The 14,508-nt window shown below is 55.4% G+C and overlaps 1 protein-coding gene across 1 annotated transcript; it reads right to left on the reverse strand.

Moving 5' to 3' along the window:
- Nucleotides 1–3,299: 3,299 nt before the first annotated feature.
- Nucleotides 3,300–11,727, reverse strand: ECHS1 (enoyl-CoA hydratase, short chain 1). The gene is made up of 8 exons (XM_032609160.1): nt 11,576–11,727; nt 9,968–10,165; nt 9,366–9,493; nt 8,436–8,535; nt 7,106–7,210; nt 6,517–6,636; nt 5,318–5,385; nt 3,300–4,347 (listed from the first exon to the last, which is right to left on the reverse strand). The coding sequence occupies exons 1-8, from the start codon at nt 11,670–11,672 to the stop codon at nt 4,282–4,284; spliced, it is 882 nt and encodes a 293-aa protein (XP_032465051.1). The 5' UTR covers nt 11,673–11,727; the 3' UTR covers nt 3,300–4,281.
- Between the last annotated feature and the right edge of the window lie 2,781 nt (nt 11,728–14,508).

Here is a 14,508-nt window from a genome sequence, read left to right on the forward strand (position 1 = left end):
TGCTTTGTAACAACATCCTCTGAGCCTCATCCCATGTTTTGGTTTGAGTACTCCTGGTTTGCAAACTGTCTTTCTGGTGTGTGCACAATACACTTTTACTAATCTCTACCTAAGTAATTTGTTAGTTTTACTTCTGTTTTTTGTGAACTTCTGCCACTGGGAATGCAGACACGGTACTGGCAGGAAGCCGAGGGAACGAACGTGGTGAGCCCTCCTGTGGGCATTCGGCCCATAGCCCCAGCTCAGCCCAGTGACGCTGCATCGACCACCAGGCCAGGGAGCGATTGCTCAGGCGGGGCTCCAGCTGAGGCCCCAGACTTTGTGGAGCAGAGACAAGCTGACCCATGGTGGCCTGTCTGGATTCCTGACCCATACAAACTGAGAAAGGAGAACTGATGGTTGTTCCTGTAAGCCACCGAGTTGAGGGATAATTTATTATGTGGCAGCAGCTGACTAATGCAGGTGGCTCCTGTGCCCTGCTGAGATGTCACCAAAAGCCCTGCTGACGCTGCCCTTGGCCTTCAACCCTGTGTCTGCTCTCTCTCTACCCCGCTCCACACATGCAGGCTTGAGTGCAGACCCCAGTGCAGATGCCCGTGCCTGCACCGGCCGGATCATACCCCCGCTTAAGAACCCCAAACCTAACTTCACTGCCCAGCCTGCAAACGGGCTCTTGCTCAGGCCAGCTGGCTCTCAGCCCTCTAGGCTCTGGCCCTCCTTACAGGGTTGCCCGGTTTGCCTGCCCGCCACCTCAGTACTTACTGCTGCCTGTGCCGCAGGAAACAGCCCAACCCAGAGCCGGGACAGGCCAGGCTCTCTCCCCTCAGAGCCCGCCCCCTTCCACCTCATTCCCAAATGGACCCTCAGCCCTGCGGTGACACGCCCGGAGGCCTGGCAGCTCCTGCGGAAGTTCTGTACGTGAAAGATGGCAGAGAACCTGAAGTCAACAGACAACCCACGTCCACTGCCTAGCCCTGCGGAGCCTCACTGGTCAAGGAAGCTGCCCAGGGAGGTGGTCAGCAGGGCCCACACTCAGGCCGCCCACTGCGGCCAATTCCACCCAGGGTGAGCAGTTTCTACTCCAAAACCTGAGTGGAGAGACTTGAAGTTAACATTCCCTGAAGCTTATCTTTTTAGTAGGAATATAAGAGGGAAAAGCCAATTTTATACGGATAGATGAGAATGCAAGGTCTCAGCTTCAGAAACAAATCAAACCCCCAAACAATATGGCGCCGGAGGTCAATTAACTCAACAGGGAGTGGAGGGCTCTCTGGGGCTTGTGGTCCTTGAAGTCCTGCTGGGGTTTGCCTTCAACCCCGCCACCCACAGCAAAGCACGCAGTCACACCACTGGACGGTCCCCAGTCTCCCCAAGCCCGGGGCCACCACGCAGCCTGAAGACAAGATCCTGTTCCCTGGGCCTGGGGCTGGGGCCCCGTCCCTGCCACATGCTGGATCCCAAACGACCCTGTGGGTGCAGACCTTTGAGACACACATACTCTCATGTAGGGGTTCCACGTTGAGCCCTTTCTCGGCTTCCGGCTGAGCTGCTGAGACAAGGGCACCTGCGAGTCTTGGATGGGCCCCTCACAACTGGCCCCCCAGCACTTGGAGCTCTGTTGTTCGGAATCGGTTATGAAGGTCACCGCCCAACGCGTGTGAAAGATTAAACTAACGCACGGACTTTCTCAACTCTAAGGTTTCCTCCTGCACATACCTCTGCCTCTTCATTCTAGATGGTACGTCACTAGCGCAAACCCCGGTTACACAGCTTTAATAAATGGGGTTCGCACCTCTACTGCCATGAAGACCGCCCAGCTGGGCCCGGCCTTCCTGACCCCAGGGGAGAGCCTGATCTCGTGGTCCCCTCGTACCTACTCTCTTGCCCACCGTTCAAGGGCGACTCCATCAGAACTCTGTCTGCTGTCTGGGGAGGGCCTTGTGCCGTAATAGAACCACTGCGCCCTTCTCAAACTCCCGACCACGGCACACACCGCAGAATGACAGGGCCTGGGCGGAGACTGCAGAGCTAACCTCCCCAGGCAGACGGTCAGCAGAGCAATTCTTTTTGGGCCCCCCAGCTGCGTAAATATGACCAGAGCACAAGGGTGAGTCATCGAAGGTGCTGGGCGGCCAGAGCTCCACTGGCCATCTCAGCTCTTCCTCAGATGCAGGTGGGTCTCTCTTGGGTGTTCAGCATGGGTCCTGGGTAGGGGGAGGGTACACACTCTGGGCCCAGCCCTGCCCAAGGCCATGACTGCAATCCCACATTCAGAAACCTCCGCTGGGCAGGCTGGTCAACAGGCTACCTGCCCATGACTGGCAGCAGGACAAGGTGGAGGAAACGCCTGTACCAGGTGCTCAGGTCTTCGCTGGGTGGCGGCTCCCGGAGGAGGGCTCTGAGGCCCGATTCCCAGGACAGGCAGGCGCATGTCTCACCGTGCAGCACTTGCTTAGGCAGAGCTCTGCCCTGGGTTCTGAGCAGCACCCATCATTGCCGACAGCTGAGGCTCTCTCTGCAGAGCAAGACGGATGGGGTGGGGGTGGGGGCACAACGAAGCCAGCAGAGCTCACCCCTCACCTGGCCGTCTGTTCACCTGCAGCTGCGTTGCAGTGGGCACCGCACCAAGATCCAGGTGCCGGCGTTCGCTCCCAGAGGTGCAGCTCTCCTGGCCTCACCTTGGAGGGTCTGAGGACATTCTGAGGCTGGGGGGCCCTGACCCAGGCCAGTGACTGCCGTCTTCACCCGTGCAGCCCTCCCAGGCAGCAGGAGGACAAGGGCCTTCATCCCGTGCTCCAGGACTCATACGACTCTCCCCGCTGGACACCTGCTCGAGAATCTGGTGTAAAATGGAGGGTTTAGAGTTCCGAGCTGGGCTGTGACTTGAGGATTAAACAGCAGACGTCTGGTCGGGGCAGAGGTGTTTCCCGGTACCTCGGTCACTCATTCACCCAGGGTCCTGCAAGGTGCCTGACTGCACGGTGCCCCGGGGGACGCAGCTGGCCCTCCCGGGGATAAGGCCACCAGAGGAACCTTGGTGTGTAAACTCTACGTCCTCCCAGAGCAAAGGGCACGAATCCTGCGCCAGGTCTGGGAGCATGCATTTTAAACCAGCGCCCCAGGGATTCCGACACAAGCAGTCCTCACACCAATCTGGGAGCCTCGGCCCCTAGCAGCCCAGCCCCACAGTGCCGCCCTTCCCTTCCAGACGCACTCGAGCTGAAATGCAAGGATTCGTGCAGGGAATGTTCGCTGCACCGCCGCCACGGTGGCTCTGAAACAAGAACCTGCACACGGTCTAAACATCCAACACCATGTAAATAAGCAGATCACAACATACACACATCATGAAATATTTCAGGGCCACTGAGAGGAATGCTAGTAGGAATAATATTCAGCCATGAAACGAAATGAAACTGTTAGTGCTACAACCTGACGGACCTTGGAAATATTATATTAAATCCAGTGACAGAAAGAAAGTGGAACAGAGGTCCCCAGGGCCGGGGGGCTGGAGTAGGGAGTTAGTGTTGAAGGGGTGAGGTTTCTGTCTGGGGTGATGAAACAGTATGGAGATGAAGAACACTGTGAATACACTGAATGATGTGAAAATGTACATTTAAAAATGGGAAAAATGAAAACAAATGCTAGTCAAACAGAAGGATAGGGTGCATTTGTGTGCTAGAAGCAGAAGGTGATCAGTGCACCTTGCAGAAACGTGTACGTGGAGAACCATTTCTGTTCAAAGAAAATGGAATTTCACACCGGAGCATGTGTTCACGCACGTGGGCACAGAAAGACACCTTGAAAGGCACGAACGTGTGAACAGTGGTTACCCTCGGAGTGGGAGGTGGGTGCCTTACTTTAAGAGCCTCGTCGTGTCTGAATGTTGTTACTGAGAATGACAAACAAGTTTTAAAGTGACAGAACATTCAAATCTCGCGATAACGAAAAGAAGGGCGTAACGTGACCTGAAGTTTATCATTCAGTCAAGAGCACGTCTCTTTAAAGGCTCAGCAGCGAGGCCATCCCTCTGAGCGGCCACGTCCACCGGCTGCAAACGACACCGCGACCAAGCTGGGGGTCCTCACGAGAGCCGGGTGAAGGCCCCCTGCTGCTCGGGGGGGCGAGAGCCCACACAGCCCCCCAGGGCCCCTCACAGCTGGAGAGAAGCTGTGTGTCCCTGACACTGCGTTTGACAGAGAAGGATGTATTTGCTTCTGAAGCTGACAGGCCGTGTTTCTCCTCTTTAACTCGAGGCGCTGAGGCACAGGCAGCCAGCTCCTACTGGTCTTTGAAGCTGGCCTTTCTCTTCTCCACAAACGCAGACATCCCTTCTTTCCGGTCTTCCTGGTGAGAGAAGGGGAAAGGCAGAGGTGGATGGTCACTCTGCGTGGGGTCCAGGCGCGAGGCTCTGCCTGTGTCAGGGCTGCTCCCTGCCCTTGGCCGTCCACTCACCGGGTCCTGCAGTGGGATCACCTCAAAAACCGTGAATGATCCCAATTCCCAGGGGTGGCTTGGGAATGGGTATTTTTCCATTAAACACCCCCGCCCCGCCTTTGTGATGGTCATTCAGGAACCACTAACCTATGAGTGGAATAAACTCCCATCTACAGAGAACCTCAGATGCATGTACTAGGGTCATTCACCAAATCATGACCTGGATTTAGCCATGCTCTAGGTCAGGTGGTGTCCTGAGGGTCAGGAAGCAGGACCCGAGAATCCAAGCTCTACCTCTGCATACCTTCCTCTGTGTGCACATATGCACACACGCATGCAATCACACACATGTGCACACACGCACCTGCACTTCCTCAAGAGCTAAAGCCATTTTTAATCTTTTATAAAACACCTAGATATGACTTTCTGATAATAAAAGATCAGTTTTAATGACTATTAAGAGAATGATTTCCTTTGAGTTACTGGCAGATATCCTAGAAAATAATGCTCCAAGGCTTCAGATTATGATAGCGTAATACACTCGAGCCCCATTCCAGGTAACTGGAACAATCTAGGAAAATTATGAGTAAATGGATTGCATTTTAAATACAGGAGTTGCTGTTTAAGGGTGCAATTTGTAAAATCTTTTGTAATAGGAAATAACTGTGTGTAAGTTTCTGTACTTTTGAACTTCCACACACTGTACTTATTTGAAAAAAAATCAGTGCTCAGTGACAGAGCACACGCGATCCGGTTACAGGGGAAGCTAAGGGTTCTGACCAAAGAGAAATGGTATTTAGTGATAAAACCTATAAGGAAATGCCAGGAACCTCTATGGCTGGACCGTGTGTGATTCTCCACGTGAATGAGGCTTACTTACGGTAGCAAAAGTTGAATAGAAGAGTTTCTTCTCCAACTTAATGCCCTCTGTTAATGTCATTTCAAAAGCTGAAAAAGAAAACCCTGAAGTTAGGAGCTGAGGTGCCAGGTGTGGGAACACAGAACTTTTTTGTGGAGGCAGGACACACCCTCGGGGACTGATGTGGACTTTGACTTCACAGATGACGTTTAAAGTACAGCCTCGCTGCTCAAATGCACCACCCCAGCCGAGATGCCCAGTGAATACTGCTCCCGGCCTCCCAGTGTCCTGCACGGGGACCTAGATGGAAGGTGGGACGGCAAACTCTGTCCAGTCACGAGAGAGCTGAGGAAGCCCATGACACTGAACTCAAAAACCACGACAAATAATTAAGGACAACACCCAGAAAACAGAACTCTGTGCAGAACAGAGTGAGTCCCGGGCCATCTTTGCAGTGGAGGTGATGTAGGTGCGAGGCTCGCGGAAGCGTTTCCTTGGCGGCACCTGTAGCTGGGTCCCTGCGGCCAGCGCCCAGCCAAGGTGACAGGTGCCTTGGGCCTTGCGGCACGTCCCCTCCCCTGCTGCACGCTCCACACGCTAGTGCCTGTGTGAACGCTTTGGCCGAGGCCGGGGGCCCGGGAGGCCGGTGAGCAGAGACGGGGGGCAGAGCGGCTCGCCGCGGGCACACACGGCTGTCCCAGCTCACCGTCCTCTTGAAAGGCGACACGGAGCAAAGGGACAGCCTCACTCCAACGCTGAGAACAAATCGTCATGTTAACACTCTAGCGATTCTGAGGAGGGGCGGTCAGAGCTGTCCCGCCGGCAGAGAGAGGACGCCCAGTCCACAGCGACAGCCGGGAGCATGCTCTCTGCCCCCAGCTCATCCCCGACAGATGGGCGGAGCTGCTGGCCGAGAGGAGCCTCTTCCTCCCAGGTTCCCCAGGTGACCCTTCCCGGGCTTCCCCTGCACGCCAGCGCCAGCCCCCTGGCGCCTGTCCCCCAGGCTGGCCCTGTTCTTGGGTCCTGCTTCCAAGGGGAGCTCAGGCCATTTCAACAGAATTTGTGAGCGAGGAACTAGAAACCAGAACTCTACGAAGAGCCAAAATCGAAATACCAAGAATCCTAACAATTTTTGTCGGGACCGGTTAAGATGCATAATTCTGACCCCAAATTGTCAAGCCTCGCAGCTGCTGTGTGGCCTTCTCCGCTCTCCTCCCTACCTGCGTTCACTGATTCTTTGGCCATCGCTGTTACAATCTTAGAGTTGCTGGCAATTTTCTCTGCACACTTTATGGCTTCTTCCACCAGTGTCTCAACAGGAAAAATTTTGCTTACAAGACCTAAAACACATAAAGGTAAACAACACGTGGCAGCAGCTGGTTCTCGTTCTCTAAGCCACAGCACAGGCCTCTGGGTGCCGACAAGGCAGCGGGGACACAGGAAAGGGTCCACGGTGTCCCCTGGTAGGGCCGCCACCCTTGGCTGCTGCGGTCACTGGGCTCTTACAGTCACAGGTCACTGAGGGTCCAGGAGAGGGCATGCCTGCGGAGGGTCTCGGAGACCCTGTTGCTGACCTTGGCTCTGGGAAGCGGGGCGGTTTCACTATTGCTCTTTAACCTGCATGCATGCCTCAGTCACTCCTTTAAGCATGTGGTATTTCAAATGAAAAAACAAAGGCAGTGAGTCTCCTGGGCTCCCAGGACACGGGAAAGCTCTGTGCTGATCACCGGTGGGAGGCCCTGGATGCAGCCCTCCCCGCTCCACTCAGCTTCCTGAGGGGGCAGCTCCACGGGAGGCTGTGGCCCGTACCTGCTTGCTTGGCATCCTGGGCCGAGATCCGGTCACCAGTGAGGACCATCTCCATGGCCAGTGACTTTCCGACGGCACGGGTCAGTCTCTGGGTGCCCCCTGCACCTGCAGGGCAGAGGGCTGCTGGGCACCGATGGCTCTGCAGCCAGGATGCACAGATGTGCTGTCCCCAAGTGCCCCAGGGCTGAAGATGGGCCCCTTGGGTGGGGTGGGTGGGCAGAACCCAGGCGTCCAGCAGGTGGGGAAGCCGGGGTAGGCTCCTTTCCACACTCGGGACCCCCTGCCTGGTACCCTGGGTCCCTTGCACCAGTACCTCTCATGCAGAAGTCAGACTACGGACAGACACAAGGAGCTCGCGGCCCAGGGCCCCAGACCCTGACTCAACCCAACCCAGAGGGCAGCTGGGGGGCAGCCTTCGAGCACGGCTTGCTCTGCTCCAGGTGTGGGACGACGCTCCTCTCTTCCGGGTTCCCGCCTTCCCGGCCCCGCTCCCCACCCCCTCCTGCTCACTCCACGGCCTCTAGCTGGAAAGAGAGTGGTCTGCCTGGTCATCCGCCCGTGGTGAACCCCAGGGCTGCCAGACCGAGCCAAGGAGCCACCTGAGGGGGGCACCCACAGTCCAGCAGACTCGGACACTGCCTCAATGCAGTGGAGACCTCAGGCATGGGATGGGAAGACCCTGGTGGTCACCCTCAGCTGACCTCAGACACGCTCTCCTGACCCCACGGCTGCTCCCTGCCCAGCCCAGCTGGCTCGGGAAAGGCTCTGGGCTCCAGGCTCTACACCCAAGGCAGAGACCCCGTGGGGACACAGCCCAAAGTCCTCGTCAGGTGGACCGAGGGGCAGAGGTGTCACTGTTGGCCCACTGTTCCTGTCGCCCTGCCCACGGGGGATATGATTCCCTGCTCTGAACCTGGGTGAGGCTATGGGACTCGCTCTGGCCACTGAAACGTGAGCTCTCAGTGTTGGCCCGTGGTCAGCGTGTTCTCTTCTCTGAGCTGCTGACCAATAAAGATCCAGCGCAGATGTGGCTCATAAGCAAGACTCTCTGTGGTTAGAATCCACCATGTGGCCAGCCCTTCCTATTCGTGTCGGACAAGGGACCCAGCAACTCCAGAGGAGCCGGCACAGCTCCGAGGCCCCCAAGCCACTCTCAGCGCTGCTGTGCCCACGTGACCTTAGTGTGCAGACAGGCAGCCACCGTCCAGGCTCACACGACAGCCCCACGTGCTTTTGTCGGACACTGGAACAGCCCAAATGCCCCCAAGACGCGGGCAGACTGTGGACGATGACTTGAAGAACCGATACCAAAGCTACCATCAGTCTTTACCTGGGATGGTTCCTATTAGGATCTCTGGCTGCCCAAACTGAGCTTTCTCTCCAGCATAAATGATGTCACACATCATAGCAAGTTCACAGCCACCACCAAGCTGCAAAACAGCACGAGGTTCCACGGAGGAACCCGGTCAAAAATCACTGCTTATTTGAATTTTCTATTAAAGTGAAACACAGTCTAGGGTACAGCAAAGATTAACACAGAGATGCAAAGTTAGTTAACTGTTCCCACAAATTACCTATACAGTGGATGCCAGCAAACTTTCTGTAAAGGGCCAGACAGCAAATGCTTGCGGCTTTGCAGGTCCTACAGTGTCTCTCGTGGCCACTCCACTCTCTGCCGGGGGGGCTCGAAGGCAGCCAGGAGGGGAGAACCGATGGCTATAACCTCTGCCCTCTGACCCGCTGACCCCAGGGGAGCTTTACTAAGGAATCGTGAGTTCAAATGCCCTCCTGGCTTCTCTACAGGCCACAACCAGTCCCAGAGCCTCTGAGCTGTCCAGGCGCCTATAGGAGACCCCGATGGACCAAACAGGGGAGGCAAAGCTTTCAACAGTGGTGAAAGAGGTTAGTTTACAGGGCAGTGCAGGTTGGAAAGCCATCAAAACTGCACAGAGAGCCAACACGTGTGCCCTTAACCTTGCCGTGGGGGAAAAGCACTCCCGGGGAGCCTCAGGACTGGGGGGACTTTACTAACAAAGGAATCTGAAGCCCAACAGCTGAATCCCCACTAACACAGCAGATGCTGAAACACCTCCTCCCTTTACAGCTCTTGGCTCTTCAGCATCACTAGTCAGAAAAGGCCTGCGAGCCTACGAACGAGACTCAGGTCTCCCCCAAATAAAAATCAGTTCTACTGCACACACACAAGTACAATTCCTTCAGGTGTTCTGAGTGCAAGGAGGTGGCATGGGCGGGCACTCACGGCGTAGCCATTGACAGCAGCTATGACCGGCTTCTTGACCCGAGAGAGTCGGTCCCAGTGGCTCAAGAACTTGCTGGAGTAGCAGTCCTGGAACGTTAGATTCTGCATTTCCTTGATGTCGGCTCCAGCTGTGGTGGAAAAGAGGTCCCAGTTACCAGAGCAGAGACCCCACACCAGCAGGTAGCTACTGAGTGTGCCCTGCCAGCAGGCACCAAGGGTTGCAGGGGATGGCCACGTGGACACACAGCTGGGCGGGGGGTACAGTGCAATACGCTGTGATACGAGCTGATGGAGGTGATGCAGACGGATGTGGACAGGAAACAGAGCGGAGGGGGACTCAGAAGAGGCAGGGCTCACTCACTATTCACTCGCACCTGAGACGTGACTGCCCCTGAACAGACTGGTTTTGCTGGCGGGGCACACTCAACGTTAAATGTCAGACGGGCCCCTCCAAGCAGCCTGGGGTTTGGTCCGCTTTACGTAAGTAAACCCCCGAGTCGCAGAACCTTCCTGATGCATTCACGGAGGTGTAAGGCTGCCTGCCTCATGCCATGGGTGCGACCGCACACCTGGGCAGCCTGCCACCACACTGCCCGCCTCACCTGCAAATGCCTTCTCCCCGCCTGTGAGGACGATGGCCCCCACAGCCGGGTCCTCCTCGAAGGCCTGCAGCGCCTGGTTGAGCTCCATGATCAGGCCATCGCAGAGCGCATTGAGTGCCTTGGGGCGGTTCAGCTGGACCAACCCCACGTTGCTGTTCTTCCCCTTCTTGGCTGTGATGATGTATTCAGAGGCTGCGCCTGGGGTGAGAGGGGAAAAGGGGCTGTCCACTCACGGAGGCACCAAACTGGGGGGATGCACCTGTCAGTGGACAGAGTGACCCTGACAGGACCCCTGAGGGGCCCTGCTCAGTCCCTGGTGGCTGCATCATGCAGCTTGTAGCTGCATGGGTGGCTTTTACAGTGCTCTCTGCTTTCACGGATATTGGAACACTTCCTTAAGTTAAAAAAAAAAACCCAGCAATGGGCTTCCCTGGTGGTGCAGTGGTTGAGAGTCCGCCTGCTGATGCAGGGGACACGGGTTCGTGCCCCGGTCCGGGAGGATCCCACATGCCACGGAGCGGCTGGGCCCGTGAGCCATGGCCGCTGAGCCTGCGCGTCCGGAGCCTGTTGCTCCGCAACGGGAGAGGCCACAACAGTGAGAGGCCCGCGTACTGAAAAAAAAAAAAAAAAAAAAAAAACGAAAAAACCCAGCAATGAAAAGCAGCCTTCCTTCTCCTGAATGCCTTGGTCAGCGCTTCCCAGGATGCGTACTAGAGACAGCCTGGGATCCTGTAGAAACAAGGAATGAGGAAACGCCTTCTTTAAACAAATGCCAACTAGGTGAGGGCAGTTAAGCTGCAAACAGAACAGAGTTCCAGCCCTGCTGGGTGGACAGCCTGGTGGGAGGCACACAGGCAAAGGACAACTGTCAGGGCCTGGGCGGGGGCGGCCCGCTCAGAGCTGGGGCCAGCAATGACCTGGAGAAGAAGGTTAGCCAAGGTGGTGGCTTCCTTGAATGGGGAATCAGGGATCGCAGTACCTATCCCATGCGCTTGTGGGGATGTGACTGAAATCACACGTGTAAAGGCAGCATGCCTGTCACATACAAGACCAGGAATGATGGCTGGGTACAGGCCAGGATGTAGAAGCGGGTGGTAAAAGAGAACTCAGGTAAAACCCACACGACCTGGTAGCTAGGTCAAGTGGACACACAGGTGAAGGCAGAGGCCGCAGAGATTCTTTCCCAGCGACATCGACATGGCCAAGAGTTCCCGCTAAATGCGGGGTCGGGGGGGGGTGGCGAGTGCGCTCAGGAGAGAGGAGGACGGGCGCCCGGCTGGCTGGGGTTGGGCAGAACCTGAAAGACACACCCGGGGAGAAGCCGTGGACATGGGGAGGCCTGGGCAGGAGGCACTGCAGGACAGCACGTGCGACCCTTTCCAATTGCAGAGGCGCTAACCGCACGTTCTCTTAAAGTCTGAGGACTTTCACACCGAACGCTGAAATGGCCAGAGGTCTTGGCACTCCGTCCCGAGTCCTCAGAGTTGAGACGCTAGTGACCCCAGGGCTCCGCGAGCTCAGGCAGCAGGTGCTGGGAGGGGTCCGGCTCTGGGATGAGAGCTCGGAGGACGCCCACCGCGGGCCCGCCCCCCTCGGCCCAGCACTCACTCGAGACGAAGGAGCGCGGCGCGGGGCAGCCGGGCCAAGTGCACAGCAGGGCGCGGACGCTAGGCTGCAGGGCGCGCAGAGCGCGCAGGGCGGCCATGGCTCTTGCGTGACGACAGCTCGCTCCGGCCGCCCGCCCCGCGGAGCCGCCCCCCGGCCGCGCCAGTCACGGCCCGCCCCGCCCACGGGCCAGCATCGCGAGATCTCCGCAGGTCTCGCGAGATAAGCCGGGCGGCGGAAGTGGCCGGGACGACGGGCCTGAGGTTTAGGAGTGAAGGTCAGTGTTCGGGGACAGGGGTCAGGGGGCGGGGGGAGGGGCACCGGTGTCCAGGAGGAGGGGCCGGGGCGGGGACGAGGGCTAGAGGTTCAGGTTCAGGTGGGTACCCTGGTCCGCGCCACCTTTGGCGGATCCCAAGCCGTAGGAAGTAGCCCTGAAGACTTGAGAGCAAACCCTCCGGGCTGGCCGAGCCGTGGGGGTGGAAAGACGCGTGGACCGCGCGCCGCAGCCCGAGCTCGGGGTGTGACCGCTCGGGGCCGGCCGGGACGCCCTCGTGGTCGAGAGGGACCGCCGGGAGGCCTCTCGAGTGAGCAGGCCCGCAGTGCTGGCCCGCCGGGCTCCTGGCGGAACTGTCCGCCGGCCTGCGCCGCCTCTGTTCTTCAGGCCCCGGCAGTGCCCTTAGCCTTTGGCCCTTCCCGCCGTTTCCGGGAAACGGCGTGTGTCTGGGTGCGGGGCAAGCGTGTCGTCCCCACACCCGGGTGACTGCGCCTCGAGCCACAGCTGGGTCCCGGATTCGCAGCTGGAGGCAGTGGCTGTGGGGCATGTTAAGCCAAACTTGCTGAGGACGGGTAGACTGGAGCTCGCTAGAGCTGGGCGGATACACTTGTGACCTGAAGTCAGCCCTCAGGGCAACGTGCAGTTGTAACCAGCGCAGAAAGCCTGACTCTGACAGTGGGTGTTTATAGGACACCAAGCAAAGGAGTGGGAGACAAGCCTCAGATCCACTCAGACCAGCTCAGATAAGCCTCCGACCAACTTGATCTTTGAAGGGATTTTTTAAAAAGGGGAACAAAGAAAGAGGCTGGGATTCATCATCGTTTTATGACATTTCTGTGACATTTCTGAATCTAGTTTCAGGAGTCAGGCTGTCTCTGGTTTACATTCTCAGGCCAGGCGGTCCATGGCTGGGGGGTCTGTGAGCTCATCTTGCCCTGGAGAAACAACCTGAGTGTGTATTAACGATGATGTCTACAATGGCAATTTCAGTACATCAGCGATGTTATCAACAGCAGCCATCTTAGTCACCTGACTCTGGTTGATTAGTGCTCAGTTAGCACAGGATTGAGGTCAGAGGGAACAAGAAAGGGAATAAAGTTTTGGGTGGAGAGACGAATCCTGAACTCAGTAAGGGAACTCGGTTTTGGGGGGACTTGGTTTCAATAGCACAGAGAAATCAGAGATAATACTGCTAAGCAGAGTGGGAAGGAGTTGAGAGGCAGAAGTAAGTGCTTAGACAAGGAAAAGATAAATTATTAACAAAATGCTTCCTTTTAGAGGCATCATGTAACTGATTTTTTCATTGCCAAGCACTGTGGCAAACATCCACCTTCTTATTTCTCTTCCTGTCCCATTTCGAGGTCCAGGTGCTCATGAAGTGTGTGCAGTATTATTCAAAGCAGCTGAACGAGGTGGCTGAGGAACATTTTGCAACATTAAACAATTCATATCACTCTGAAATGTATGTATTTATAGGTCTAGATATAACAGGAGTGCAGCACAACACTCTTTACATTGGTAACTTGGTATCTATTGAACACTAGATTGTGAAGAGTTTTATTTGTATAAAATAAGATGTAATTAAACTTTAACAATGAAATCATTAAATTACTTTGATTTATAAATTTCAAATGTTTAGACACATATTATTGGCCTCCGTTTGTATTCGTGCCCAAGTTCTGCAAATTCAAGGGTGGAGATAAAAAGATCATGTACGTGGGAATCCCCTGGCGGTCCAGTGGTTAGGATGCTTTCACTCTGGGGTCTGGGTTCCATCCTTGATCAGGGAACTAAGATCCCACAAGCTGCGTGGGGAGGCCAAAAAAGAAAGAAAGAAAGAAAGAAAAAGGTCATCTACAAATGAAGAGCAAAACGGCTATTTTCAGGTAAATAATAAAATCCAAATCAGAATTGAATACTCAGCAAAACTTTATTTCAGGGCTGAGGATAGACTAAACACATTTTCATGCAAAGAGAAACATTACCAAAACTCTTTACCAAAGGAGCCTCTGTCTTAGTCTGGGCTGCAGTACTGTGACAGGTACCCAAAGGGAAATGGCTCGAACGTGAAGGAAGTTTTTTCCTAACCCCCCAGGGCTGGTGTTGAGGTCAGGTGGCTGCTATCCTTCATGAAGTAATTTAGGGACAAAAGCACAAGTGACAAAAGAAAAAAATATATAAATTGGACTTCACTCAAATTAAAAACTTTTGTGTTTCAGAGGATACAGTGAAGAAAGTGAAAAGCCACCCCACAGAATGAGAGAAAAAATCTTGTAAGTCATAGATCTGATAAGGGTCTTGTGTCTCGAATATATAAAGAATACTTTCAACTTGCTAACCTAAAAAATAAAAGAGCCAGTTATTTTACCAGTTTTCTCTATTTTATAGAGAAAAAGGAGGAAGTTGGGAGGGGTTGTTTTGAAGAAAAGTCAGTTGGAGGAAAAGGAGAGCTCAGGGTGCTGACAGCTTCTCGTTGGCCTGGCAGCTGCGCCATCACTTTCCTGTGAGATGCAGTGAATCTCCTGTTGGTGATCCTTCTCCTTAGGTCTGTAACTGACAGTCAGGAGGTACCTGCCTGGGCTTCCCTGGTGGCGTGGTGGTTAAGAATCCGCCTGCCGATGCAGGGGACACGGGTTCGAGCCCTGGTCCGGGAAGATCCCAC

The sequence above is a fragment of the Phocoena sinus genome, chromosome 16 (genome assembly GCF_008692025.1).
Source record: "Phocoena sinus isolate mPhoSin1 chromosome 16, mPhoSin1.pri, whole genome shotgun sequence".
In the NCBI taxonomy this organism is placed as follows: domain Eukaryota; kingdom Metazoa; phylum Chordata; class Mammalia; order Artiodactyla; family Phocoenidae; genus Phocoena; species Phocoena sinus.